General features: G+C 40.4%; 4 protein-coding genes across 7 annotated transcripts in view; 1 reads left to right on the plus strand and 3 right to left on the minus strand.

The window, feature by feature from the left end:
* dgkb (diacylglycerol kinase, beta) overlaps positions 1-741 on the minus strand; it is a 93,560-nt gene extending 92,819 nt beyond the window's left edge. The window contains exon 1 of one of the 2 annotated variants that reach the window (XM_082552192.1): positions 660-741. The gene's annotated coding sequence lies outside the window, so the exon portion shown is untranslated. The remainder of the gene's footprint in view (positions 1-659) is intronic. The other variant, XM_082552195.1, reaches the window with a different exon arrangement.
* Positions 742-3,042: 2,301 nt separating this feature from the next.
* LOC309717536 (uncharacterized protein) lies at positions 3,043-8,545 on the minus strand. Of its 2 annotated transcripts, none has more exons than XM_082552189.1 (2): positions 8,509-8,545; positions 3,043-8,399 (listed from the first exon to the last, which is right to left on the minus strand). In XM_082552189.1, exon 2 carries the CDS (start codon positions 6,777-6,779, stop codon positions 3,492-3,494), a length of 3,288 nt encoding a protein of 1,095 aa, XP_082408315.1. In that variant the 5' UTR covers positions 6,780-8,399; positions 8,509-8,545; the 3' UTR covers positions 3,043-3,491. The 2 variants fall into 2 exon arrangements, with proteins under 2 accessions (XP_082408315.1, XP_082408316.1); XM_082552190.1 differs by lacking the exon at positions 8,509-8,545 and having other exon boundaries at positions 3,043-7,036; positions 8,295-8,332.
* A 6,886-nt stretch (positions 8,546-15,431) lies between these two features.
* On the minus strand, positions 15,432-18,254 carry LOC309717385 (E3 SUMO-protein ligase ZBED1-like). The gene is made up of 3 exons (XM_082551911.1): positions 16,897-18,254; positions 16,468-16,720; positions 15,432-16,289 (listed from the first exon to the last, which is right to left on the minus strand). Exons 1-3 carry the CDS (start codon positions 18,012-18,014, stop codon positions 15,873-15,875), a joined length of 1,788 nt encoding a protein of 595 aa, XP_082408037.1. The 5' UTR covers positions 18,015-18,254; the 3' UTR covers positions 15,432-15,872.
* Positions 18,255-20,337: 2,083 nt separating this feature from the next.
* On the plus strand, positions 20,338-27,494 carry LOC309717822 (macrophage mannose receptor 1-like). Of its 2 annotated transcripts, none has more exons than XM_082552684.1 (6): positions 20,338-20,407; positions 21,792-21,839; positions 22,802-23,206; positions 23,517-23,858; positions 23,980-24,068; positions 27,458-27,494. In XM_082552684.1, exons 2-6 carry the CDS (start codon positions 21,803-21,805, stop codon positions 27,470-27,472), a joined length of 888 nt encoding a protein of 295 aa, XP_082408810.1. In that variant the 5' UTR covers positions 20,338-20,407; positions 21,792-21,802; the 3' UTR covers positions 27,473-27,494. The 2 variants fall into 2 exon arrangements, with proteins under 2 accessions (XP_082408810.1, XP_082408809.1); XM_082552683.1 differs by lacking the exon at positions 27,458-27,494 and adding an exon at positions 24,163-24,479.
* The last annotated feature ends 49 nt before the right edge of the window (positions 27,495-27,543 follow it).

The raw sequence follows: 27,543 nt of genomic DNA on the forward strand, positions 1-27,543 counted from the left end.
GTTTGGGTATGCTTATTGTACATGGCTGGGGAAATATACATTCTGCAGGTTAAAAGTTGTGAAATAAAAGTGAGAATACTGACATCAGCCTGTAGGCCTCATTAATTATAAATATATGTTCCTATAATAATAATGGACTGCATTTATATAGCGCTGGTGGAAGCAACAGCTGCCCTGGGGCAGACTGACAGAAGCGCCATCGGCCCCTGTACTGCCTCTGCTATGGTTGGGCAGTCAGCTAAACTCCTTCCCCACATCAAGACTCTGACGACACGATTCCCGGTTCACAGGTTTATTGACACAGGGAAAGGTGAAACTGTAACAAACAGTACAAGGCATAATCACTGTACTTATTCACCATGTACATATATAACGATGAAAATATATTAACCCAGTTTTTTAATATGTCAACATGCAATGTTCATATGAATTACTTCCCTTTTTAAGTCAAATACAAACATCAAATTATGATTTTAACAAGTCTTGCTATAATGAATGCATCCAATACGTTTGTCATTCCCCTTTAACTAGCTCCATAAGCGATTGCTAGCTTAAACTGCATAAGATTGGTTTTATCATTAAACTTACAGAAAAATGAACTTACTTGAAAGAAAGTGGTCTATACATGCACATAAAATATAAAACAAGTCTATACATACCCACAATGCTACCAAAGGCATAGGATGTATGTGGATGCCACTGGATTTATCTGGCTAAGGCCACCATGCTGCACATGCCTTCTCCTTAATTCACAGACTTACTTCCTGTTTACCAATGACATCATGTCCTATTACAGACTACAGGTTTTAAGGTGGCACCAGAGAGTTACAATTGCATATTTAAACATTTACCAAATCCAAGAAAACAGTCTACCTTAAAAACTTTTGATATCAGAACACTCCCCGCCTGGCGTGATTAACGCCACCACACTTTGTCAATGACAGTTCAACACCTAGACATCTGAAGCCAGAAGAAGTACTATTTCTGTAATGGGTCTCACAAACAATGTTTCTCCTCCTGGCTTGATGACCTTGACCTCGACCTGGCGAACTTTACCATCTTTGCTTTGGAAGGTCTGTGTTACCAGACCAAGTGGCCACTTATTTCTTTGTACCTGACTGTCCTTGAGGAGAACAACATCCCCTGGCTTAATGTTTGGGTTAGATGACTGCCACTTCCTACGTGATTGCAATGTTGGAAGGAACTGCTTGCGCCACCTGTCCCAGAAGGTGTTGGACAGGTGCTGGACTTGTCTCCACTGATGCTTGTAGAGGTCAGCGGCTCCAAACTCTCCTGGAGGAGCAGGAACACAGTTTACCTTCTGTGTTAGAAGAGCAGCTGGCGTAAGAATGAATGAGTTGTCGGGGTCAGTTGTTACAGGAACAAGAGGCCGGGCATTAATGATGCCTGCTACTTCTGCCATGAAAGTTACCAACACTTCATGGGTCAGCTTCCCCTTGAGCTGGAGGAACATGGAGTCAAGAATCCTTCTAGCCAGACCAATCATCCTTTCCCACGTTCCACCAAAGTGGGAGGCATGTGGAGGGTTGAATGTCCAAGAGCATCCTTGGGCTGACAGATAAGACTTGACACCACTGTGGTCGATGTTAGAAGGTATCTTCAAGGACTAACAAGCACCCACAAAGTTAGTGCCTCTGTCTGATCGAATACTTTTGACCGGCCCTCTAACTGCTAGAAACCGCCTTAATGCGTTGATAAAGCTGGATGTGTCGAGGGATTCTATGACTTCAATATGTACGGCTCTTACGCTCATACATGTAAAAATCACGGCCCACCTTTTGCTGTGTGAGAGGCCTCCTCTAGTCCGGCGTGCAGAAACACTCCAAGGACCAAACACATCAAGGCCAACATTTGTGAAGGGAGGGTCTGTTGAGAGACGATCTGCCGGAAGGCTGGCCATTTTTTGGCAGCTTACTGGAGCTCTAAGTCTTCTGCATGTCACACATCGGTAGATGATGCTGCTCACTTTTCTCTTTCCACCAACTATCCAAAATCCAGCTGCACGGACGGCCCCTTCCGTAAAGAGACGCCCTTGATGGTGAACTTGTTCGTGGTACTGTCTAATGAGCAGGGTTGCAATATGATGATTCCCTGGAATAATCACAGGAGTCTTCTCACTCTGAGCAAGACTCAAATAGTGAAGACGACCTCCGACTCTTAGTAGGCCATGTGCATCAATAAAGGGATCGAGACTTTTCAGAGGACTACTTCTGGGAACCTCTTTGTGTATTATGATACATTTGATCTCCTCGCCATAAACCTCTTCTTGGACTGTTCGAATGATGATGTCTGAGGCTTGGGTGGATTCCTCAACACTAAATCCTGTCTTACAAAGATGCCAGCCCTTACAAGGTTTGTTTGTTGTGATCATGTTGTAACAACTGGCAATATGTTTCAGATGGGCGATTGCACGAGTCAGTGACTGCCACGAAGAAAACTTGGTGAATCGTTGGGACCCAAGTTGCTTGGATGCTGTGGCAGTGCTTAATGTGGACACAAGCGGTCGGATGTCTGGATCTGAACCTGGGTCCACAAGATCAAAGGTGATGTCAGGGATGTCTTGCTCTGGTTTGGACAGAAACCTGGGTCCACTAAGCCAGTTGGTGTCTTTTAAAGTGCCTGCAGCAACAGAACACGTTGCATGGTCTGCAGGGTTCTGGTTTGTGGCCACGTAGTGCCACTGGCGTGGACTGGAGGATCTTCGAATGCGCAGGACCCGATTACTTACATACACATAAAAACGCCTGGTCTCACTACAAATGTAGCCCAGAACCACCTTACTATCTGTGTAATAAGTCACAGCATTAAGCTGAAGATCAAGTTCTGCTGAGATCAGGTCTGACAACTCAACAGCCAGTACTGCTGCACAGAGCTCTAATCTCGGGATTGTGTGCTCTGGACGAGGAGCCAGCTTGGCCTTTCCCATGACAAACCCCACATGCTGGTTTCCAGCAGTGTCTGTGACTCTAAGATATGCTACTGCAGCAATAGCTTTTGTTGAAGCGTCAGAGAAGAGAAAACACACAATTCTCTGTTGACAGCTGTCGATGGTGAAGTTTCAGTGTAGGGTCTGGGTATCGTCAGACTTGACAACTCTGTCAGTGAAGCTCTCCACGAGGCCCAAGCTTCCTCCTTGTCTCGAGGTAATGGCGCATCCCAGTCACCATTCTCAGCAGTGAGCTCTCGCAGAATGGCCTTGCCTTGTATGACAACTGGTGCTACAAACCCAAGAGGGTCGTAGAGACTGTTAATGATAGATAAGACTCCCCGGCGAGTATAAGGTTTCGTCTCCTGGGAGACACTGAAGACAAAGCAATCTGTTTGAAGGTTCCAGTTGAGCCCGAGACTGCGCTGCATCGGTACTGTGTCTGCATCAAGGTCAAGATCTTTAGAATCAGAATCAGAATCAGAAAGGGGTTTATTGCCAAATGTTGAGCAGGTTTACAACATTAGGAAATTGCTGCGGTGCTTCAGTGCACTTGCTTAAGGTCACTTGCATAGTCTCTTGAAGGAAAGGCTCTCATGATCTCCTTCTTGTTTGCTGCGATCTTATGCAGCCTCAGGTTAGACCTGGAGAGGACATCCTGTGTCTTCTTTAACAAGTTGATAGCTGCTTCGACTGTAGGCAGAGACTTCAGTCCATCATCCACATAAAAGTCTCGCATCACAAAATGCTTTACATCAGGGTCACCATGGAACTCACTGACTTGAACGGATTGATGCAGGCCGTAAATAGCCACTGCAGGCGAGGGGCTATTCCCGAACACGTGGACTGTCACGCGGTAGTCCACGATATCTTTGGAGAGGTCATTATCACGGAACCATAGAAACCTCAAGAAGTTTCTGTCCTCTTCTCTGACCAAGAAAGAGTAGAACATTTGTTCTATGTCTGCTGAGAATGCAACAGCTTCCTTTCTAAAGCGAATCAATACACCCAGCAGTGTGTTGTTCAGATCAGGCCCCGTCAACAGCACATCGTTGAGTGACACACCATTGAATCGAGCACTGGAGTCAAAAACTATTCTGATCTTCTTTGGTTTCTTGGGATGGTACACACCGAATGTTGGTAAATACCATCGCTCTTCCTCCTCACCCAACGGAGGAGCCAACTCTGCATGACCATTTTTGAACATCTGTTCCATGAAGCTAAGGAAGTGTTCCCTCATTTCAGGCTTCCTCTCAAAGTTGTGAATGAGAGACTTGAGACGCTTCAGTGCCTGAGGCCTGTTGTTAGGAAGCTGCTGACGTGGACTCTTGAAGGGTAAAGGGGCTACCCAGCTGTTATTTGTGTCTTTCTGTAGTCCAGCCTTCATTATTTTCATGAATGAAGCGTCCTGAATTGAAGGAGCAACTTGGTTATCCTCTTTGGTCCTCTTGAACACATTGCATCCAAGATGGTCAACATCGCAGATGGACTCTTGTTCAGGACATGTTGGAAGATGGTCTGCAACCTGGATGGCGCTGTACCTTTCTTTAACACAAAACACATTAGGGCATGGGTTAAAGATAGATGGCCTTCGCAGCTCTGTGGTATTTGTATAGAAGGAGCTGACTGCTGATGGCCTATGGACACTGCCGAGACACACGTTGCCCACAACAACCCACCCCAGATCTAACTTCTGAGCATAGGGCTGGTTGTGTGAACCATTCACTTGTTTGCGGACTTTATGTAGTCTGATAACGTCCCGCCCTAGGAGAAGCATGATCTGGGTATTTGGGTCCAGATCTGGGATGAGGTGTGCCAGTGACTTTAAATGTGCATGATGAATAGCGACATCAGGGGTTGGAATCTCATCCCTGTTGTTGGGAATTTCATTGCATTCTGTGAGACTGGGTAATGGAATGCGGACAGTCCCATCAAGAGATTCCACCTCATAGCCACTTGCCCTCCTACCTGCTGATTCTTTTACTCCTGCACATGTTCTCAGTATGTATGGCGCACATGGGCTTTTGTCACCAAACACTTCAAAAAACTGTGAGCGAACTAACGACCTGTTGCTTTGCTCATCCAAAATTGCATACAGCTTCACTGCTTTTTCTGTGTTCCCAGCTGGATATACCTTCACGAGGCATATTTTGGAACAGGATCGGTCCATCAGATCTCCCCCACAAACCTTTGTGCATTTGGCTGTGATGTCCGATTGAGGCAAAGTTTCAACTTCCTCCCCGCCATGGTCTGGAGCAGGGTCCTTCACTTCTATCCAAGGTGCAGGCCCTGGATGTAGAGCTGTGTTGTGCCTTTCACTTTTGCACTCAGAACACTGCACTTTGACCTTGCAATCCCTAGCAAGGTGCGATGATGCTGAACAGCATTTGAAACACAAATTGTGCTCCTTCAAGAACATCTTGCGCTCATCAATCGGTTTTTCTCTGAATGCACGACATTTGCGTAATGGGTGTGGTTTCCCATGGATGGGGCATACTTTATCACAATCATCAAGCTTTGATGAGAACTTACTAGAATCAGAACTAGCTCTGGAGGATACGTCCGTTTTACAGACTGAGATTCTTCTATGCTTGTTTGGCTGCCACGCTAACTTTTCAGTCCTGGGGCTGATGTCTGTCTGAGTGATGAAGTTGAAGCTTGGATCGTTGGCAATGCTAGCCTCCTGGCTAACAAACTCTACAAAAAAGGTAAAGGGCGGATACGGCACATGCTCTCGCCGCTTGTACGATGCGCCAGCTGAAGCCCACTTTTCTTGCAGACGAAAGGGGAGCTTCTGCACGATTGGGTTGACACCTCTTGCTGTGTCGAGGAATGAAAGTCCAGGTAGGTCTCCTTCATCCTTAGCCGAAAGAAGTTCCATCAGAAGATCACTCAACTTTGTTAACTTAGTATAGTCTCGATTTCCTACCTTTGGAAATGTGTTAATGCGCTTGAAGAGAGAATCCTCTATTGCCTCTGTTGAGCCGTAGGTTCTATCAAGTCTTTCCCATATCATATCCAGCCCAGCTCCTGGATGATTAACATGAATTGCTCTGATCTGCTCTGCGTGTTCTTTTGACTCCTTGCCAAGCCACTTTAAAAGAAGATCCATCTCTTCACTCGCAGTCAAATCTAAGCCACTGGTTGCAGATAGAAATGAGCGTTTCCAGGCTCTGTAGTTCTGTGGCTTGTCATTAAATTGAAGTAAGCCTGTAGACACAAGTTCACGGCGTGCAAGATATCTCACAAAATCATTTGGGTTGGGGCTGCCATAGTTGGCGTTAGGAGATATGGGATAGGCTGAGGGAAATGCACCACTATAGTCATTTTGAGATCTGAGATTCTGGGTTGGAGTAGCAGAACTGTGTTCAAATCTTACTTGTCGTGGCTCGTGAACATCTTCTTCCTTACAGATCTGAACTCCATGTGAGCTGGGGAACGGCTGTGATTTTGTTGGCGTAACACTTTCATGCCGCTGATGCTCTGTCTCTGATACTTTGCCTTGGTCCGCAACATACTGTTGTGTTCGTTGAATAGTTTCTAGAGGGTCAGAATCTAGTACAAGGTCACAACTACGTCTTTCACTATTGATATCAGCTGCAGCTTCTAGCACTTCTGCCTCCGCAATGGCTGCAGCAGTTTCTTTCTTATATTCTAGCATTTGCATTGAGGCTTCCAATTTAGCCTTTTCTAGTTTTAGGTTTATTTCCTCCTCAGCATAAGAAAGACGAGCCTTTGCTGCTTCTGCACGTGCTCGTGCCTTGGCTGCAGCAGACCCAGTTGATGATGCATAGGAGTGCACAGAAGGAGCGTGCGAATGCGTTTTTGACATGGTTGTTTCTTCTGACGTGGACTGAACAATTTCTCAGCGAATCTCTGCTTAGATGTGCTAATTGTCCATTAGTTGATTGTGATGATGGTCTCCCTACCATCTGTCGGCGTTTCCACGTTATCTTGCCCGCTAGGAAGTGTGGTTTCACTGTACTGCCTCTGCTATGGTTGGGCAGTCAGCTAAACTCCTTCCCCACATCAAGACTCTGACGACACGATTCCCGGTTCACAGGTTTATTGACACAGGGAAAGGTGAAACTGTAACAAACAGTACAAGGCATAATCACTGTACTTATTCACCATGTACATATATAACGATGAAAATATATTAACCCAGTTTTTTAATATGTCAACATGCAATGTTCATATGAATTACTTCCCTTTTTAAGTCAAATACAAACATCAAATTATGATTTTAACAAGTCTTGCTATAATGAATGCATCCAATACGTTTGTCATTCCCCTTTAACCCTTTAGAGCCGATCGGAGCGGGAACGCTCTGTTATGCGTAACTATTTTTAAATCCCAGTAGCACTGCAACCACGTAAGCTAGCGCAAAAATTTTTTTTTGCATATGAAACCGGAGGAGTTGTACTTACATCTGATGCCATCAGCTTGTCCTAGGTCACGGTTTCCTTCCACATAAAGCTTTGCAAAAACTGCATAAAAAGCGCTTGCAGGAACAAAAACATAATATTCCAGAAACACGCTTTACCGATCTGATCAGCTGTTCAAAACACTTCCTACGTTGGAATAGACGTCAGCGCGAACTTTTGCATTTCCGCCATTACCTGCCCGAAACCGGAAGTGACGTCATTTTCGCGGAAATGTAGTCTTTTTTGCGATCAGGGCCTCAGGGCCTATACTGCTCTTTTTAAAAGTTATCTTTGACTTTATGACTTTCTGTGTCGTTTCTGGGATGCTTAGGACTCATATTGCACTGCTGGAAATAGTTTATTTTGATGCATATGCTGCTTTTTTGCAAATTTGCAGTATAATATTTATTTTCGTTTTTCCTGCAGTGTATAAAAATTCAAAAATAAAACTATGAAGACACTCAAAATAAATTTCCTGTGGTGGGAAACTATTTTGTGCAACTTTTTTGTATTTACAGTTTTGAGGGATAAGACTCTTAAATTTCTCTAACTACAAATATATGTTAAAAAATCAAAAACGATTTTCAATTTTTTTGTAGTTTATTGCACTTTTTTGCAATTTATGTAATTACTATGCACTTAATGAATACATATTATTAAAATCTGGGCTATAATAGTTGTATTGATGTATAGCAACTTGAAATGCTCCCAAAAATGGCTCCACAGCATGTAAAAATATAATATAAGCTCTGGCGGACTTGGTTCTATGGTAGGTCTTAAAGGGTTAACTAGCTCCATAAGCGATTGCTAGCTTAAACTGCATAAGATTGGTTTTATCATTAAACTTACAGAAAAATGAACTTACTTGAAAGAAAGTGGTCTATACATGCACATAAAATATAAAACAAGTCTATACATACCCACAATGCTACCAAAGGCATAGGATGTATGTGGATGCTACTGGATTTATCTGGCTAAGGCCACCATGCTGCACATGCCTTCTCCTTAATTCACAGACTTACTTCCTGTTTACCAATGACATCATGTCCTATTACAGACTACAGGTTTTAAGGTGGCACCAGAGAGTTACAATTGCATATTTAAACATTTACCAAATCCAAGAAAACAGTCTACCTTAAAAACTTTTGATATCAGAACAGCCCCTCTGGCCAACACCTGGGCCCTGTTTCAGGAAGCCGGTTTAGAAAACTCAGAGTGAAAAACGATACGCAGGGTTGAGTAACCCCGAACTGTCCAACTCGGAATATTCGGTTTCAGAAAGGCTGATAACAATTAGTTCAGTCAACGCGGAGTTGCTTTAACCCCAAGTGAAGCGCGCGGACGAGGATACATAAAGCCCTGATTAGTGGAGCACAGATTAAGCGAGTCACCATGGAGACGGAGGGAAAGAAGGCGCGGTCAATGTATCTTACAGCGCTTGAGGCCGAAATTCTGATGGCAGCATATGCCGATAACACGCAAATTCCGCGGAAAAAAGTAACACAGCCACAGCTGCAAAAGAAAGAGAGCATGCATGGCAAAACATAGCCGACAGAGTCAATGCGTGAGTGTTAATATAAACATTGATCGAGGGATTTCCACCCATTTAACACGTTATTTTATCATATGTTATTTTATTTGTTATTTTATACATTTTATTTTGTGACGTGATGTGAGCGCAGGTGCAACCCAACAGGCCCCAAACGTTCCTGGCAGCAAGTAAAAATGAAATATAAAAATATAGTCCAAACAGGTAAGGTGTAATTGTATTATGAGCCATAGTGCTTGGTCTGTTTGTCCGATGTAAATCAATTGCAGTTAGAGGCTACATTAATTTTCTTTCTGTAAGCACTTATTGAAATTATCTGAGCACATTACAAGTACATATTTGCTTACTCTGTATGCTCAAAGGTGACCCGTTATAGCCAACAGAAAAAAAGCGGAGGCCCGAAAAACAGGTGGGGGTCCTCCACCACCACCACTCACAGAGGCTGAGCAGTTGGCCCTCAGCCAAAACAGTGGGCGCCCTGTGGCTGAAGGCATCTCTGCGGGGACATCCTCTGAGTCAATAACCCCGCAAGACACAAGTGCCTACATAGGGGGTGAATTCAAAATAATACATGATGGGCATACATCCTTTCTTCACAGTCACCTTTGCAGTGCTGCTCATTCATTTGATAAACTCTTTACCATAATGGAGTATTTTGTAGTGAAGTTATTTTCCTACTGATTTTGCCTTCCCTCAGTCTTGGTTGTCTTTGAGAGCATAATGACAATGAAGTGTAAGCTGAGTGCTATATGTTTGTTAATTGCCATTTGGTCCCTTGTAAGTTATAAGTGACCTGTATAAACCTCATATTCTATCAGTTGATGGTGGTGGTGTACTGCATCTGGTGCAGCCTCCTGTTGAGCCAGACCAACATGCAGTTGTGAGTAATACTCCACAGATTATATGAGGTTACAGTAGAACAGCAATGTTGTTTATTTCTTTACTACAGGAAAATAATGAAGAAACATTGACAGCTGTTACAGAGGAGGAAGCAACAGAGACACTTTATGAGGTTTACATCTTTTAATACTTTGTGTACAGGAAACACAGGCGACCAATAAAGCCAGTTGAACAAAAAATCAGTTTATTCTTCTTTCAACATGTTGAGGTGATGGGTCAAAAGAAATGATTGTGACATATGGTGTCTCTGACTGCGCTTCCATCTTGTATGTCCGTGGGAGGGTCAGGATGTTCATGGTTTGGATCACTGCTGCTGTTTGGTTCAGAAGGACAGTGTTCTCCTCTAATTGTGGCAATGTTGTGAAGAATCACACATGCCACAATAATGTCACATGCCCTTTCTGGGGTGACTGAGTCTTTGCAGGCACTGGAACCGGGCCTTAAGCATTCCGATAGTCATTTCAATTCTGGCTCTTGTCCTGCAATTAGCCAGATTATATCGCTGCTGTGGGCCCGGTTCAGGGTCAGGGTAAGGGGTAAGCAAATAGGGTAAACATGGATACCCCCTATCACCAAGCAAGTAGCCAGTGAACTCTCCTAAGACAGAAGGGTACACTTCAGTTCAAATGTCCCTGAAGCAATTGGTCTTTATATATTTTAAAGTATTCTCAACTCACCATGTCCAAATTTTGTGCTCAGTGTACATTCACGGAATATTTGTGAGTCATGGACAGAGCCTGGCCACTTGGCTTCCACATTTGTGATAATGTTGGCAGCATCATGATCTTCACAGTGCAGAGAACACAAATTAGCATCCATTACTATAATGAAATAATCTGTTAGTTTGAAATGCTACAGGGAACTATGTACCTGTACATTAATGCTGTGGAAAGACTTCCTGTTCACATAGTCTCCTTCATTTACTGAAGGAGCAATGATTGGAATGTGAGTGCCATCTATACAGCCAATCACGCCTGGGAACCCTGAAAATAAATGTAAAATTTAAGTAGTAGTTCAAGTATCACCACATCATAAATTAAGTTTTGTTCATCCTGATACCTGCAATTTTGTGGCATCCCTCTTTGATAAATCTTGTGGGTCTATGACCGGGGAACACCACAAACGTGTACAGGAGACGTTTCAGTGCAACTGTAACATTCCTGACTGCCCGACAGACGGTAGCCTTGGAAACGTGCTCAGCGTCACCAATATTATACAGAAAGCTCCCGTTTGCAAAAAACCGAAGTGCAATACAAATAATATGTACAGAACTGAGAGGATGTCCGCGATGTGTCACATGAGCAATATTAGGCCTGAGGATGTTATTCAAATAACTTATAGATTGTGCTGAAAAACGGTAACGTTCACACAGGAAATCATCAGGAAATGATAAAATGTCCAAACGCGCTCTAATCACTCTCTCCCGGCGGAGAGCTCTGCGGAGAATTTGGGCTTCACGATCTACTGGCTCTTCAAGGAAGGGGCACGCCATGTCTGACACTTCCTACTGTCAGGTTTCCGACAAAGGGGCGGAGACAGTCAGGGTTAGTTGTAGTAAACCTGCTAGGGGGCAGGTTAGCTTCACGGAGTGTGTCGTCATAGTGACTCACTCAGGCTTCAGCTGAACTCGCTTTGTGAAACCGAAAACCCAGAGTTTTTGTTAACTCAGGGTATACTTACTCAGTTTTTCCACTAAACCGGCTTCCTGAAATAGGGCCCAGTAGGCGATAGGGTAAAGTGTCAGATGCGCTTCCCAAACCCCTGAGCCACGGTCGCCCTATACTCAGTCCTGTATCAAATATCTTGATCTTAATTCATACAGTTCAACTGTTCTGTGTGTATGGAACTTTGCCTTTGTTTTACTGTGTCTCTTCATATAATGGCAGCAAAAATGAGGGTTTAAGTTACTGGGTATCATTTCTATTTTATTTTATCGTTTTTAAATAGTGTGAATTCATAACAACAGTGATCCCTGCTTTTAGTGTACTGTAAGAACAGCCATGGTTACTTCTTGCTAACTCGACACACTTTAGTTCAAAACACCTCACATGTGGGAATAAATTCCTCTCACCGTCAGCTGATCATTTGTGATATTATTCATAAAAAATCATGTAAAGTTCATCACATCCTTGAATACAAAATTCCAATACTTAACCAGCAAAAATCAATTCTTGACTTTATTTGTAGATATAATCATTTCCACTGCAAACTTAAGCTTTCTAAATAACCTATATTCAGTTTTCTGTTGCCTGTACATATACCTAATGAGGTTACTATAGAATCTGTGGCAAGATCTGAAAACTGCTGTTCACAAATGCTGTCCATCTAATCTGACTGGGCTGGAGCTGTTTTGCAAATAAGAATGGGCAAAATTTTCAGTCTCTAGATGTGCAAAGCTGGTAGAGACAGACCCTAAAAGACTGGCAGCTGGAATTGCAGCAAAAGGTGGTTCTACAAAGTATTGACTCAGGGGGCTGAATAATTACGCACACCCCACTTTTCAGTTATTTATTTGTAAAAAATGTTTGGAATCATGTATGATTTTCGTTCCACTTCTCACGTGTACACCACTTTGTTTTGGTCTTTCATGTGGAATTCCAATAAAATTGATTCATGTTTGTGGCTGTAATGTGACAAAATGTAGAAAAGTTCAAGGGGGCTGAATACTTTTGCAAGCCACTGTAATTATGTCATTTTTATCAGCTATGGAGTCCATTTTAAATATATTAACATTCATAAAATTATTATTTGTTAAACAAGGTACAGAAGTAATAAATTATTTTATGTATCAGTTATTAACGTAATCAGTTAACTAAAAGTTCCATTAGTTTAATTTAAGATTATTAATTAATTTATAATGGTTATAATAAAGGTTGACTGAATACTATTAATCAGTACCATAGCAGTCATGATGGATTGCTTCCAAATGTTTGTTTTACCAGGATCAAAATATTTAATGGCTGCTGACTTTCTGAGTAGTAAATAAAAACAATGCAAGGCAACGATTCAGAAGTGCGCTCCTAAATCTTATGCTTCATTTGAATAAAAGTGGATTTAAAAAACAAAAACAAAAAGCAACAAAAGGTTTTAGATACAGCACTGTGCACCGATATTAACAATGATCAGGTGTGTGTTTGTTCCAGGTACTGTAGCTGTGATCGGCCTCGACCCAGTGAGCAGAACACATCCTTACACTAACAAGTGCTGCGATGTTATCAAACTGGCATGACACTACCTTCATTCAGAGCAGAATAAGAGCTGCATTCTTCGCCGTCTTTCCAACCTCATATTTTCATTCCATTTACCATTTTCTATTTTTTTGCAGTTCAAATGACAAGATCAGTAATACATTTAGGATCCATCAATTTACGTGCTTGATTTAATTAAACTGTCTGAGTGCAAAGCAGGAGGAATCAACTCTGCAAAAAACTGTAAGAAGCGAGAGCACGTGTTGTTGGAGATTCTCGAAACTGATGTTTAGTCAGCAAATTCATCTATAGGGTGATAGATGGTTTCTGTCTCTTCAATCAGATAAGGTCTTGGCTAATTTTCAAGCTTTAAAAACAAATACTGCAAACTAGGCCTAGTGTCTGACTTGAAGTGTGGAGAGCTCGCTCAGAGCAGAAATTTATGAGCAGAGAGGAGTTCTGGATGGAGCCAAGTGTCCATGACCTCTGAATAAAAACCCTGAAATGGTCTACATAGCCAGAAGGCGTGAAAGAAGTCATCATCTTAAATGTCAACAGTGTGGACATCTGCTGCAGTAGGGGAGACCGGGGATAGTTGTAACGTGGGTTAGTTGTAACACTTCCAATTTCTCCAATCAGGGCTACGTTTCAAATGATGTGACTCATCCTGTGCATGCCCAATTCAGTTCTGCTATCACATGTGAAAAATCAGCACATTTTGTCAAACACAGACAATTTAACATGAAAAAAAGTAATTTGTATGCCAAAAAGTAAGTTTTTCTATTTTATTTCAATTTCTAATAGCATTATCTGCTTTGCAGTTAAACTCATCAAACTTAAATGATGTTATTTGTATGTCTATGGGGATATATTCTGTGTAGGTCTTTAGTGCTAGTGTTTTAGCCGTTGGCTGTAATGTTAGCTAGTTCATGGCTATAGTCTGGGTCAGTTGTAACAGCAACAGTCTGGGTTAGTTGTAACAATAATGCAGATGTTACAACTTACCACACTATTACTTTAACTTATATTAAACAAGTTGGGGCAACGACATCAGCAGAGAGAGGTTCACTGGTCACTTTTGTATATGCGGTTAATGCCATTGGCAACACAATTCCTCCATTGTTTGTGTTCCAACACATACATTATGCAGACCTCTGTGTCAGAGATGGACCAGTAGGAAGTACTGGTAGTGGAAATAAATCAGGATGGGTGCAAGAAACAGATTTCCTCATCTTTCTGAAGCACTTTGCAAACCACACCAAGGTAAGCCATGATAAAAAGTAATGGAATTGCGATGCTGGTGAACAACTACATTTTTTCAGCTTCATTGTTATGTTCAAAATTGGTGCAAGAGTTGTAGGTTGTAATGCCCACTGAGCCAATGAGGCCAAACTCAAGGAAGACCAACCAAAATTAATGAAATATTCAGTTGCAGAAAATTCCATAATTTGTCTTTTTTGGGGGGTTGGAATATGTTCAAAAGCTAGATTTCTGCATTCTGTCACACACACACACACAGCTACATAAATGGCTCTAAGTGCATTCATGTGTTGAATAAACAAAGATTACATGTTAATGTTTCGTTAGTACCCTTATTTCATTGTGTTACATTTCACCCCAGGATATGTTACAACTAACCCAGACTATGGGGTTAATTGTAACATTTCACTCTTTGTGTTTGAGGCCATACCATGCAATGGGTAGATGTGCTGCAGAGAAAATAGCTGCACTATTTAATAGCAGAGACATGTAAATACTTTGCATTACATTTTGAATCCACTACCTTAAACGAGCTCCAATTTACAGACAGAAATGTCAAAAATGTTACAACTATCCCCGGTCTCCCCTACATTTTATGGCTGCTAAAATGAACCAAATGAATGACACATTTTATTAAGCAGCATTGCAGATTGTGGAAAATCATCAATCATTCATCTTCCTCTCACCGGCAGATAGTTTCAGGTCCAAAGTATCTTATAGTTTGCCTATTGGGCAGTTTTGTACATTCAGGGATTACATATTTTTGTGTTATATTTCAATAAACCATGTGATTTCTTTTTTAAATCTCTTCAATAAAAAGATCAAAATGCATAATTTACTCATTTAATATTGCCTGTATCTAAACTGTTACACAGCCTTTGTGTCGCAGATCACAGCAATGGATTCCCCTTTATTGTGATGGATGTTCGCACTTAGGTTCCATATTTGCTGCAGTAAATACTTCCCTGGGGCAACAAATGTGTAATAATCCACGGCTGAAAATAGCCTCTTCAAATACCATTTGCTCTTGTTTAAATAACATTTGCTAATATTTTCTAAAAAAGATGTCTACATTGCATCTGTTATAGAAAATTTAACACTTGTTAAAATAATTAGTGCTGTCAAGAGATTAAAAAAAAATAGAGATGAATTAATTATGATTTTTAATTAATTGATCTAATTAATCTCTTTTTTAATCTCACCTAAAAATAGCTGAGGAAAGCCCTCAACTTATTGTGGCAGACCAAAAGACTGATATAACAAAGAAAGTGACTTTATAAAGTCATTTATTGTTTAACAAACGTTAAACAGATGCAACCATTTACATACTGTTGTATTCTTTTGTAAAATAAGTGGAAAAATAAATACAAATAAAATCAAATAAATTAAGTGCTGCAAGTTAGCACATCAGAGTTGCTCTTTTCTGAGCAATACAGCACTGAAATTCCTCTGCTTCAGATAATGAAAAATAAAACTGACATTGCAGTGCTGCAAGTTAGCACATCAAAGTATTCTTCCATCACAAAAAAAAGTGCTGAACATCAAGCAATCTATTCTAGTAGGCTACAAATGACACAGCAGCTATGCTGACCACATGTGTCTCATTTCTTCTTCCTCAGCCAGTCGCTAAGACACACCAGCCTGGTAACATTTTCTGGAAGCAAGGCTGCCCTTTTCTTTTGCACTATGTGGCCTGCAAGGCTAAAGAGTCTCTCACAGGGTACAGAGGTAGCTGGGGAGGCCAGGTACTTTTGTGCTAGGACTGACAGCTTTTCATAGACTCCTGAGTGAGCATACCCCCACTGCAGGGGACAGTCATCAATACTGATGCTGGGTTCTGCTCTGTAGCGCTGCAGCTCTCCAGACTCAATTCCATCTTCTGAGTCAGAGTCAGACCCCAGAAGGAGTTCGCTCCTCCTCTTCTTCTGAGCTGGTCCATCATCCTCTGTGGAGGGCTGGAGACTATCTGCTCTTCTGGGCTCTGCTGCCTGGAGCATATTCTCCAGAATGGTCCACACCTGAATGAATGAATGAATGAATGAATGAATGAATGAATGAATGATTGTGATTAAAACTAAGTGCTTTTTTTTTTATTTTATTTAATCTTGTAAAGAACTTTGTGTTCCATATAATAAATAAAAGTTTGATTTGATAATGAATTGGACTCATTAGTCCAGCTTAACCTTATTGTCCTACCTGTTCCCTCTTTTCTCTTGGAAGACATTTCAAATCCTTAAACCGTGGATCCAATGCTGTGGCCACCTCGAACCATATCTCGTTGCCATTAGCTCGTCGTGCTGCCAGATCCTTCTGGAAGGCATTCTTGAACTTCACCACGTAGGCAGGATCATCATCAGTAATGTCCATGACACGGTACAGATGGCGAAAAGCAGGCAGCACTACAGAGCAAGAGACGTAGGCCTCACCACCCAGCAGCTCTGTCACATACCTGCAGAGGTGGAGAGGTTTGCTAAATAAACCTAGCTGGATTCATTTAAATCAAAGTGTAACTGATTTCCAATTTAATTGTCCTTAAAAGTTCCTTGTTATGTTCATTAATTTTGATTTTACACATGTAACAGTAGTTTATATAATTAAAATGGGAAGGTGTTTATTTGAACTTACTTGCATGGTTCAAGCAGGAGCTCCAGCCTCTGCAGTTTCGCCCACTCAGCTTCGGTTGGCAAGACCAACCTGTGGTTCTGTTGGTCCAACGTAGCCTGGACAGCCTCTCGGTTACATAGGAGGCGTGAGACCATTGCGAGAGTCGAGTTCCACCTGGTGGGTACATCCTGTATAAGTTGATCGCTCTTCTTTCCGAGTGCTACTTGTTGTTGGTTAAGTTCTGTGGTACTCGCAGGGCTTTGTTTAAAATGACCAACAATCTTGCGGCACTTTGCCAGTACACCGACAAAACCACTGCTATCGAGACATACCGTGATGGTCCTCTGGAGAATGTGAGCATTGCAGGCGATGTGCTCATATGGAAGTGCTCTCATAGCAGCCAGCATGTTTGCTGCGCTGTCTGTGCCAATGGTGGATATCTTGTTTTCAATACCCCAGTCATTTGCTACCTTGAGGAACTGTTCGGCGCATTTATCAGCAAAGTGCCTGGTTTCTGTTCTCATGACGGTCAGTGCAAATGAGTTGAGGTTCCACTCACTATCAATAAAGTGTCCAGTCACCCCAAAATAGCTGTGGTTGCCAGCTGAGGTCCAGTGATCTCCGGTTATAACAACACAGTTGGGAGAATCCTCCGCCAAAATCTCAAGTTTGTTTTTCTTTTCGCCGTCGTACATTTTGCTGATTTTGGTCGTTACTGTAGTCCTGCACGGCGGCTTGTATGACGGGTCATTGGACGCAATTTGCAACACCTCTGTCAATCCTTCGTCCTCTACTATATTTATCGGCCTACAGTTCATCGCTATCCACTTGGCAATAACATTAGTCAGCCTGTCGGTCGCAGACTTGCTCATACGAGGGGTATTCTCTAGTTTTGTTTGGCGAAAAGCTTTGCTCTGGCTTGCTATATTGCTAACGTCTTCACTGCTAGCTGTTGCTGCACTCGCGGCTGGGTGCTTTGCGTTGAGGTGATAGGCCAAACTTGAGCTGCTTCGGTGGTAAGCAAACTCCTTCTTACACTCTAGGCAGACCACTTTACCTTTGTCAATGGTGCCGTCGGGGCGTTTATGAAATACAAATTTCCCGTTCATTGGGCCAACAACTCTCAGATGCGCCTCCATATCCACACTGTAAGCTAATCACCACTTCTCACCTTGACCTCACGACGTGACTCCACCCCCAACAAGTCAAGCACAAGGAGCCCAGCACATAAAAACGGATTTTATAACATAGCAACTCTCATACAAAATCAATGACGTCAAGAGATTAAAAATTAGATTAACGAGATTAAAAAACATAACGCGCTAAATAGCATTGTAATTAATTAATCGCAATTAACGCGATAATTTGACACCCCTAAAAAAAACGTCCTCAGACTTAGTCAGAAATTGATTGTTCCAACCATAGAAAGAAATTCACATGCAGCATTGTGCAATATCACTTTTAAAGACAATTTCTTTTACTCCACATCAAGATTACTACTATCAAAAAAGTAATCCATTACATTATAGCCCTACTTTCAGAAACAAAATTTGTACAAATAATTATTCCATTCCATTTGTTTGTGATATTGTTCAGAGAGTTGGTAGCTCATTAAATCGACCTCTCAGTGTATTGACTTTATGTCATTACATATTTGATATTGGCAGCATCCCCTCCATCACATAATCAGGTTCCTTAATTTCACTCAGAGTGACAGCTTTAGCTAAAGGCATCATTCTCCTCCACAGGCCTCACCACCAGTGTTATGGAGCTGTACTTAGCTTGTTTGCACTTCTTCATAATTTGAAGGCATTATCAGCTGACATTCATGTTATAACCCTTGCAAAAAATAATGCAAATACTTCAATATGTAATTTCAATACTCTATATTATTTTGCTTGTGTTATTTTGTAATTTATTAAAGTCAACACCACTACTGTAAACCTTCCCAACAACAGGACACAGGCTATGAAGACTTTGCCAGGACTCAACTGAGAGGCACGAATATGCACAACATTCATTCAGGAAACTGAGACTGGCATCTTTGGTTTTCTGTCTTTTTCATTTACATTTGCTGTATGTTTAAGTTAATGCACCAGAAATACTGTGAGCCAGAAATATTAGGTTGGACTCTGGACTCAATAGATCTTGAAAAAAAGTTGAATTGTTGAAGTAGAATTGCTGCATTTTGTGTTTGGGTAGTCTGCAAAAACCTTTTATCATTGTGTGAGAGTTGGAGGCAATTAGCTGTTTATCTAATAATTTTTGTTTACTAAGGTTTAAAGTTAGAAAAAAGGAATGTTAAACAACCTTAAATTACATTGAGCAGAACACTGCCTCTGCATTGCAGGTTTTAACACCAGGCAACTACAAAGAAATATTACTTGGATGTTTGTAAGTATGTGGGGGAGGAGGAAAAAACAAAAGTTCATTTTAGTTACGACTGCCTGAAATGTTGTTAAATGATGTTTTCAGTAGGTGAAGCAGTCTGGCGAGATGAAAACACCACAAGGCATGACAGTTCTGTGGGTACCACCATAATGTAAAAGGGACAAGAATGTGTGAAATGTGTCCTATGTGGTCCCTACCTTGGTTTCAACCCTTGCAGCAAGTTGAATGCTTGGCCACATCCCTTTCAGCAGTCATGTCACAGTAAGTGTTTTGATTTTAACAGCTGCTGGAGGTTAAAGTGAGATCAGTTAAAATGTTTGAAGCCACAGAAATCAGCACTATCTGCAACAGAAGAAACAGATGTTTCCAGCTCTGTGGGATTTTGCTCATTTTGATCTTTTTTCAAAAACTGTAATTAATCTGGTGATTTCATGGGGCAGTAATGTGAATTACAACCCCATCAAAATGAACTACACAAAGTTTTTTGTGTCTGGATCGTAATCTATAAGTTTGCATTATACGTTAAGCGCACATAAACACATATTTGCCTACAGTGTATGTACTGGTCCAACTACTTGCACAAGTACATACAACATATGTTGCTTAGTTATGGCGTTTCATGTATGCCCTGCCTGCTAGCATCTTGCACACTGCTGTTATGTGCTGGATTGTTTCAGGGGCATCTTTACACAGCACATGGGATCTTGCCTGGTGTGATGAACTCCAGCCTTTATAGATCTTGTGCTCAGAGCTTGCCTCTGTGGAACCTTCTGGCTAACAGAAGGCCGGACAGTCCTGATCCTTAAGGACCCCCAGAAGGGACCGGCCCCATCCAACTACCGGCGAAGTGATTGAAGCTTTCTAACATCTTGCTGCATGTAGAAAGTGATCTGAGCTTCATCTCATCTCCTTCTTTTACACAACATCACTGTTGGTCTTCTAGTCAAGTATGTCACAGTGACTTATTGGATGCGTGTTACCAGCTAATTTGTCTTATGATTTACATATGAAAATAAAGTCGAAGACTGACTGACTGACTGACTGACTGACTGACTGACTGACTGAAGGGTGGCCAATTCATCGTCTGCATTCATATGTGGAGCATTCAGATCTCAACCTTAAAACAATATTCAACAAACTTGTAAGTATATCTTTATATTTTCACCATTTGAGTGTTATAATACATTTAGATTTTGTTATTGTTAATGTTTTTTTATTGTCTCTTTACATAGAAATTACAGATGGAACAATATGTATTCATTCTATTGCATATATTCTATGTCAATAAATGAACAGTGTTTGTCTCTTTTTAGTTTAATATTGACCAAAAATAAACACTGAAAAAGAAAATGAAAGACATCTTTCAACAATGTGACAGAGGGCTTAACTTTTGGACTCTTAGCTGTAAGACGTCCCCCAGAGCCATTCAAACTACATCAAAGTGATGAAGTAATAGATAAACAATTAAATGACAGAAAAGTTCCTGTTTTTTCATAATGTAGTATAAAAAAAAAAATCTGTTTCTTTCTCTTGTGTCTACAGTAAAATAAGTAAACAAATAATTTATCTGGGCAATTAGACTGTTAGAACAATTTTTACTGTAATTTTTATACATTTATTTCTTACAATTTAAGTATCTCCTCTGTCAGTATCGCCTCTGTCAGTGCGCCCCAGGGTGGCTGTGGCTACAATGTAGCTTGCCATCACCAGTGTGTGAATGTGTGTGTGAATGGGTGGATGACTGGATATGTAAAGCGCTTTGGGGTCCTTAGGGACTAGTAAAGCGCTATATAAATACAGGCCATTTACCATTTACCATATCTAGTGTCGTATATTTTCAAAACACACGTCACAACAACTTTGAACTTCACCCCAGCATTAACAACAATAAGCTTTCATCAAATATCCCCAAACTTTAATTTAATTGATCACAAATTACCCAAAATTACCATGGACATGTCACCCGAAATCTACTTACCAGATTTTATAATTTACTTTAATTTAACCACTCCTGAGCCAATTTAAAGGTTGAGATCTTCCATTCGGCGAACAGATAATTTAGAATTCATCCAATGTGCACAAATTTGCATTTTCTTTGAACAGGCTTGTGCTTACCTTTAAATCTTTTTAGACCGGTCTCGTGTCCGCCTCATATCAGATCGCACCTTTCCGTCTGCACCTTCTGTGCTCTGCAAAAGCATGCAGTTTCCTGTCAGCCTGCGACCTAGTTTACACTCAGAGCTGGCCCTCTCTTATTAAAATACATAAAAGAATATATAATCAGCAAATAAGCACTAAGAATATATATTTATTTATTAACAATAGTAATCTTCTTTTTTTTAACATATCCCCAAAGTAAACTTTTAAAGTCATTATTTTCTGAGCTTATTCTCATTCTCAAAAGCATGTTATGTCATTCTTTAACTGATTAACACGTCAGTCAGAGAAAACTGGAAACAAATGCAAAGTAATGCAAAAGCTCTAAAGTTGGTGTTTTATTTATACCTATTTCCTTCTCTTTACAGTGAAATCAGAAATGGGCTGTTTCCCAACACTGACTCTCCTCTTCTTTGGTAAGATCCCAAATTTGTATAATGGAAATGTGTGATTTGAATTGTAAAGTTGAAAAGGAAAACAGTGTGTCAAAAAGAATTATATGTTTCATTTTATTAAAACTTTGAGGAGGTGCAAAGAGGTGAAACAATAACTTGATACTCCTTTTCCAGGCATTATATAAACCCCTAAAAATGATCTTCTAAAGCTATACCTTTGACACTGTGCATAACATGAACTACTCCCATGCAGACACTTCCTCAACTCTCACTCATAAATTTTCAGGGACAAGAACACGTCTCTCTTTTATGAGCAACTGCTCTGCTCCATGTGTCTGTTTCAATGGAGAGCTGCAGAGCATACACAAACAGATATTGTGTAAATGCAAAAAAGCAGTCCAATATATTTGTTTAATATGCACACAGAAGGATATATACTGGAAGGACAGTGTTACAGTGTTGCCCATTGTTATTTGAACTGGAATCCATAAAAGAGCCCAAAATCAAGTCTTTCAGGAGCAACTCAGCGCTGAGTTGCTAAATTCTAACATTGTGTCTAAGCTCTGACTAAAAAGGTAAATATGCCACGGTTGAAATAAACTTGAATTATTGTTTCGTCTTCAGATAATCGAGTAGTTATGACCCATTCATGACCCCAGCAACGAAGTAAAATATGCTGTTGGGATATGTTTAAAAATAAAAATGTTTTCTATTACAAAAACTGTATGCAGATACTTAAATCCCAAATATAATGGCAAACACTGAATTCAATATTGATCATATAACATTTGGTCATTACTGCAACGTTACTGCCCTCCTTTAGCAGTTTTTATAGTAGTAGACTGGTACCCTGTGTAGCCTGTCAAAAAATAAAAATAAAAAATTATAAGGGCAAAAAGAATCTTTAATGTTTGTTTTACCCTTTTCTTGTGTGTACTGTGAGGAATCTAATACTACTTATACTATCTATTATCATTGTTAAGGATTTAGTCTCTGCTCCTGCTCAAAGTTCCCTCCTCGTAAGTACTACTACGTTGACAAAAAAATTAGCTGGAACGATGCTCAACAATACTGCAGAGAGAAGTACACAGACCTGGCCACCATTGAAAGTATGGATGATATAAGCAGGCTAAATTCATCTTTTTCCTACGACTGGGCATGGATTGGACTGCAGGATGACCCTGAATCCTGGAAGAATACGTTAGGCAATGACACCAACTCCTGGAGATGGGCAATAACTGGTGAAACGAGCAAAATTGATTACCACAACTGGGACTCTACTCAGCCAAATTATTATCGTGCAAAAGAAACCTGTGTGATAATGGGTCTTGGAGGAAAGTGGAACGATAAAAACTGTGGTGAAAACAAAACTTTTGCTTGCTACAATGGTAAGAAAATATTTTCATTCATGGATTTCACCTACTGACCTGACTACTGACTTCACCTGCATTTTTCACTGGCAGATTTGACAGAAAGCATCACTGAAGATTTGCTGTATAAAATATAAGAAAAACCTTAGCTCAAAAAGTTTGAACTTATTTGAAAACATTAAATTGATTATCCAAAACTTGTAATCATTCACTGCAATGCTAACTGATTAATATCCCTAATAAATTGAACATCTATCATCTGCCATGGATGCTTAAACACTTGCTTCATGTGTTTCCCCCTCACTGGTTCATTTTCTATCTGCTGCAGTTACAGAGCAAAACAAGAAAAACTACATGTACATCTCTACTACAAAAAATTGGACCTCTGCTCGAGAACACTGCATAAAACTAAGCATGAACTTGGCAGTGATCGAAAACAGTGAGGAGAACGCTGAGGTCAGTTCATTAAAACCAAACAGTGATGACATTTGGATCGGTCTGTACCGAGTGCCATGGACCTGGTCTGACAAGAGTCAGAGCTCCTTTAAAAACTGGCGAAGTTCCAGCCCAAATAACCCTCCGGGTAACCAGCATTGTGTGGTGGAGAATAACCTCCACGTGTGGGATGACGACATATGTACAATAAAATATGTTTTCATTTGCCATCAAGGTAAATGTTCAATAACACACACACACACACATAAAGAAAACTTGTCCTGACTAACCCTAACTCCTGTTTCTCAATTTGTCAAAACTTACTGTTATTTTATAACAACATGTCTCCTTCTAAGTTGCAAAGTTGAGGACGACAGTGAAGCTGAAGTTTGTGACTGATGTTGACTTAAGTGACTCTGCAACTAATGCCCAGATCCTCCAGCAGGTAAAATCCTTGTTTTTGCTTCTGGAAAAAAAAAAAGCAAACAAACAAACAAAAACTGAAAGAGCAACCTACTTATCTTTCCATTCTATCACAGCTAAGAGCCAAGCTAACAAGTCAAGGATTGACTGATTTCAAACTGCAATGGAACATTCAACCCAAGAAACAAGAGAACGAGGAGAATAGTGAAACTTAGAGAGATTTGGGGTGCTTTGGATCATTGCTCAGCCTTATAACTCAAGTGTGCTAAAGATTCAGGGCAGAAATTGATGACCAGACATTCTCCTGAAGGATTTTCTAATGTTTTAGAAAAAAAAATATATATTTTTTTATGTTAAACTATGACAAGTCACCCAGTTACCAAAGCATAAAAGCAGCCCCAAAGCATTAGACTACCACAACTGCTTTTTTTGATGTGATATTCTTTTTATGAAATGCTGTGTGATTGTTTTTTGCATAGCACAGTAAAAATCTCCAGAAAGTTTAACTTTCGTCTCATTAGGCTAAATGGTTTGATAAACAGTTTAATGATTTTGAAACCTTAAATACTAAATTGACCTACGGTTTTGTTTTTATCTGATATGGTTAAATGTGAAATGTCTGACTTGGTTTTGTTTGATAAACAATTTGGTGTTTCTGAAGATAAATATTAAATTGACTCTTATTTTTTGTTTGTTATCGTCAGTCAGTAGCTAAAAGAATTAACTGGTATTTGTTTTATGTTTATTTTTTGAATTTTTGATCCTTCTACTGATTTGCAATTTGTTGTTATCAGTTAACAGCTATAGAGTTAACCGCTAATTGGGTTTCTATTCTGATTCTCCCTTAAATTGATTTCTGACATCAGGAAACAGCTATAAAGTTTGGCATTTGTTTTCGTGTCTGTTTTTGAATATTGATCAGTTTAATTTGATATTGTTATCTGTCTGTAATCAGCTGAAAGCTATAGAATTTCCGGTATATGTTTCTGATCCTTGCAGTTAATCTTGAGATTAATTTTTCATTATCAGTTGGTGACAAGTTAATAGTCTTGGGGTTAGTTTTTGCTTTTACATTTGATCTTATATTTGATTTTTGTCGGACTGATAAATGTTAACAGTTCTAAATTAACTGCTATTCTGTTTATGCTGTATAATTTTCTTTGATTGACTCTTATCTGTTTAATGTATAGTTAACTGAGTGAATCAATTCCTCAATTCATTCTCATATTTGTTTTGTTCGATTCTGAAATAATTACTGTTACGTTTATTGATAAATCAAATCTTATTATGTTTGATTAATTTCTTATCAAGTCTTGTTAGAGATTCTTTTTGAGTTAATTCCTAAGCTGAATTTTGGCATGGTTGATCTCATCTTTTATTAGTTTAATACAGTGTTTTTCTTTTTTGAATTAATTACCAGCTGGGTTGAATAGCTGTGATTTTGCTTGCTTTGAATTAAAATCATTAAGTTTGCAGTTTTTATTTTCAGTATTATTTTATTGTTAAAATTGATATTTGCAGTTTTGGGAAAAGAGAAAACCATTGCTTTGTCATCGTTTCAAAATAGACATTGAGTGTCTAATTCTTAGTCATTGGTGAAGTTGAATTTCGGTTTCGGTTTCAAAGAATAAAAGAAAGACGTAATAATAATTAGACCTGGGAGTAAGGGAGCCCTTGTTCCTAGAAGAAAACAAAAACCAGATAGAAAAAAAGAAAAAGGGAGTAACTTGAACAAAAACAATAAAAAGAGAATTTAAATAAAAATGTAATGGCGAGCATTGCAATTTCACCCAGAATGGAGAATTTGGATCAATTAGAGAAATATGTCAACAACCGGATGCTGGATGGTATAAAGGATAAGAAAGCAAGATCTACACTGGATAACAAATGGTAAATGGCCTGTATTTATATAGCGCTTTACTAGTCCCTAAGGACCCCAAAGCGCTTTACATATCCAGTCATCCACCCATTCACACACACATTCACACACTGGTGATGGCAGCTACATTGTAGCCACAGCCACCCTGGGGCGCACTGACAGAGGCGAGGCTGCCGGACACTGGCGCCACCGGGCCCTCTGACCACCACCAGTAGGCAACGGGTGAAGTGTCTTGCCCAAGGACACAACGACCGAGACTGTCCAAGCCGGCAACCCTCCGATTACAAGGCGAACTCCCAACTCTTGAGCCACGATCGCCCAAATGGAACAAGAAATTACATACCCAGGAGTGAAACCATATTCCAAACAGAGAAACAAGCTAATGAAGAATATGAGCAAGCACACTGAGGAAGGAAGGAAGAAGGAAGGAAATCAGGAGGCTCCAAGAGGAAGGAAACTGACAAAAAGCGAGAGCACATGATGACAATAGATATGTGCTACTGGATGCTAAGAGGAAAAGGAAGACGAGTAAGAATCCAAGATCCAGACTGCAAGTTACAAGGGGAAGACCAAAAATCACAGTCATCATCACAAAGAACTGGGCTGCCAACTACAACTCCTGGAGTTTCTACTGTGCTTAAACTCTACCCTGAACTACCTGACTGTTTTAGATTGCCTAAATCTGACAGCACACCTGGGGACACCAGTCATCCAGCAACCCTGAATGCAGTGATAATGGATGTCACACCTGAAGGAAAACCTGATGCAGAGGGAGAAAAACAACAAGATGCTGGTGAACAGAGTGTGGAAGAGAGAAGGTGGTACTTTTCCTTTTCCCGCCATGTTTGGTTCATTTGATGTCCTTGTATTTCCTCACTGCCACTTCCCTTGGGCAGCTTGTATCAGTTCTTCCAATTGTTCTTTCTGTTTTACTGGAATATTGGCTGTAAAAACTGTCTCCATTGTGGTCCATTGACATGAATTGCTGAGTCTGTATAGATGTTTTACTCTTTTTCCTTCTGAAAGTTGTAGAGCTTTGGTGAGAGCCACGATTTCTGCCATCTGAGCTAAGGCAGGTTGTGTGATGTTTCCTTGTACCGATGTTCCACATCTCTCCATAGCAAATTTCCTCCCCTGTATGAATATCTGTCTGTATAGAAGGTGAGATACGGATGCTCCAGTGGCTCAGTTCGTAGATCGGATGTCCCTAATTGCTTCCTTTTGCAGTCTTGTTGTTGATGTTCCATTGATGTCATTCCCTCAGCCATGCTGATCACTTGCGTGCTAGGTGATATGCGGCTGTATAAGTCCCTGTCAGTACTCTTGCTGCAGCATTTTGGATTAACTGAAGACTTTTTAGGGAGTTTTTAGGACTTCCTAATAATAATGAATTACAGTAGTCCAGCCTGGAAGTAATAAATGCATAAACTAGTTTTTCAGCATCACTCTGAGACAGGATATTTCTAATTTTAGAGATGTTGCGCAAATGGAAGAAAGCAGTCTTACATATTTGTTTAATATGTGCGTTGAAGGACATGTCTTGGTAAAAAATGACTCCAAGGTTCCTCACAGCGTTACTGGAGGCCAAGTGTGATGGCATGCCACACATGGTAAGCTC

Source organism: Aulonocara stuartgranti (genome assembly GCF_965226115.1).
Source record: "Aulonocara stuartgranti genome assembly, chromosome: 11".
NCBI lineage: Eukaryota > Metazoa > Chordata > Actinopteri > Cichliformes > Cichlidae > Aulonocara > Aulonocara stuartgranti.

Excerpts from the sequence above, each read along its gene's own strand:
- LOC309717536 (XM_082552189.1), bottom strand. The coding sequence starts at position 6,779 with ATGTCAAAAACGCATTCGCACGCTCCTTCTGTGCACTCCTATGCATCA.
- LOC309717822 (XM_082552683.1), top strand. The coding sequence starts at position 21,803 with ATGGGCTGTTTCCCAACACTGACTCTCCTCTTCTTTG. Across the intron at positions 23,207-23,516 it reads AACTTTTGCTTGCTACAATG|TTACAGAGCAAAACAAGAAA; the intron begins GTAAGAAAATAT and ends TATCTGCTGCAG. Across the intron at positions 24,069-24,162 it reads ATGCCCAGATCCTCCAGCAG|CTAAGAGCCAAGCTAACAAG; the intron begins GTAAAATCCTTG and ends ATTCTATCACAG.
- LOC309717385 (XM_082551911.1), bottom strand. The coding sequence starts at position 18,014 with ATGGAGGCGCATCTGAGAGTTGTTGGCCCAATGAACGGGAAATTTGTA. Across the intron at positions 16,721-16,896 it reads CTCCTGCTTGAACCATGCAA|GTATGTGACAGAGCTGCTGG; the intron begins GTAAGTTCAAAT and ends CCACCTCTGCAG. Across the intron at positions 16,290-16,467 it reads CAAGAGAAAAGAGGGAACAG|GTGTGGACCATTCTGGAGAA; the intron begins GTAGGACAATAA and ends TCATTCATTCAG.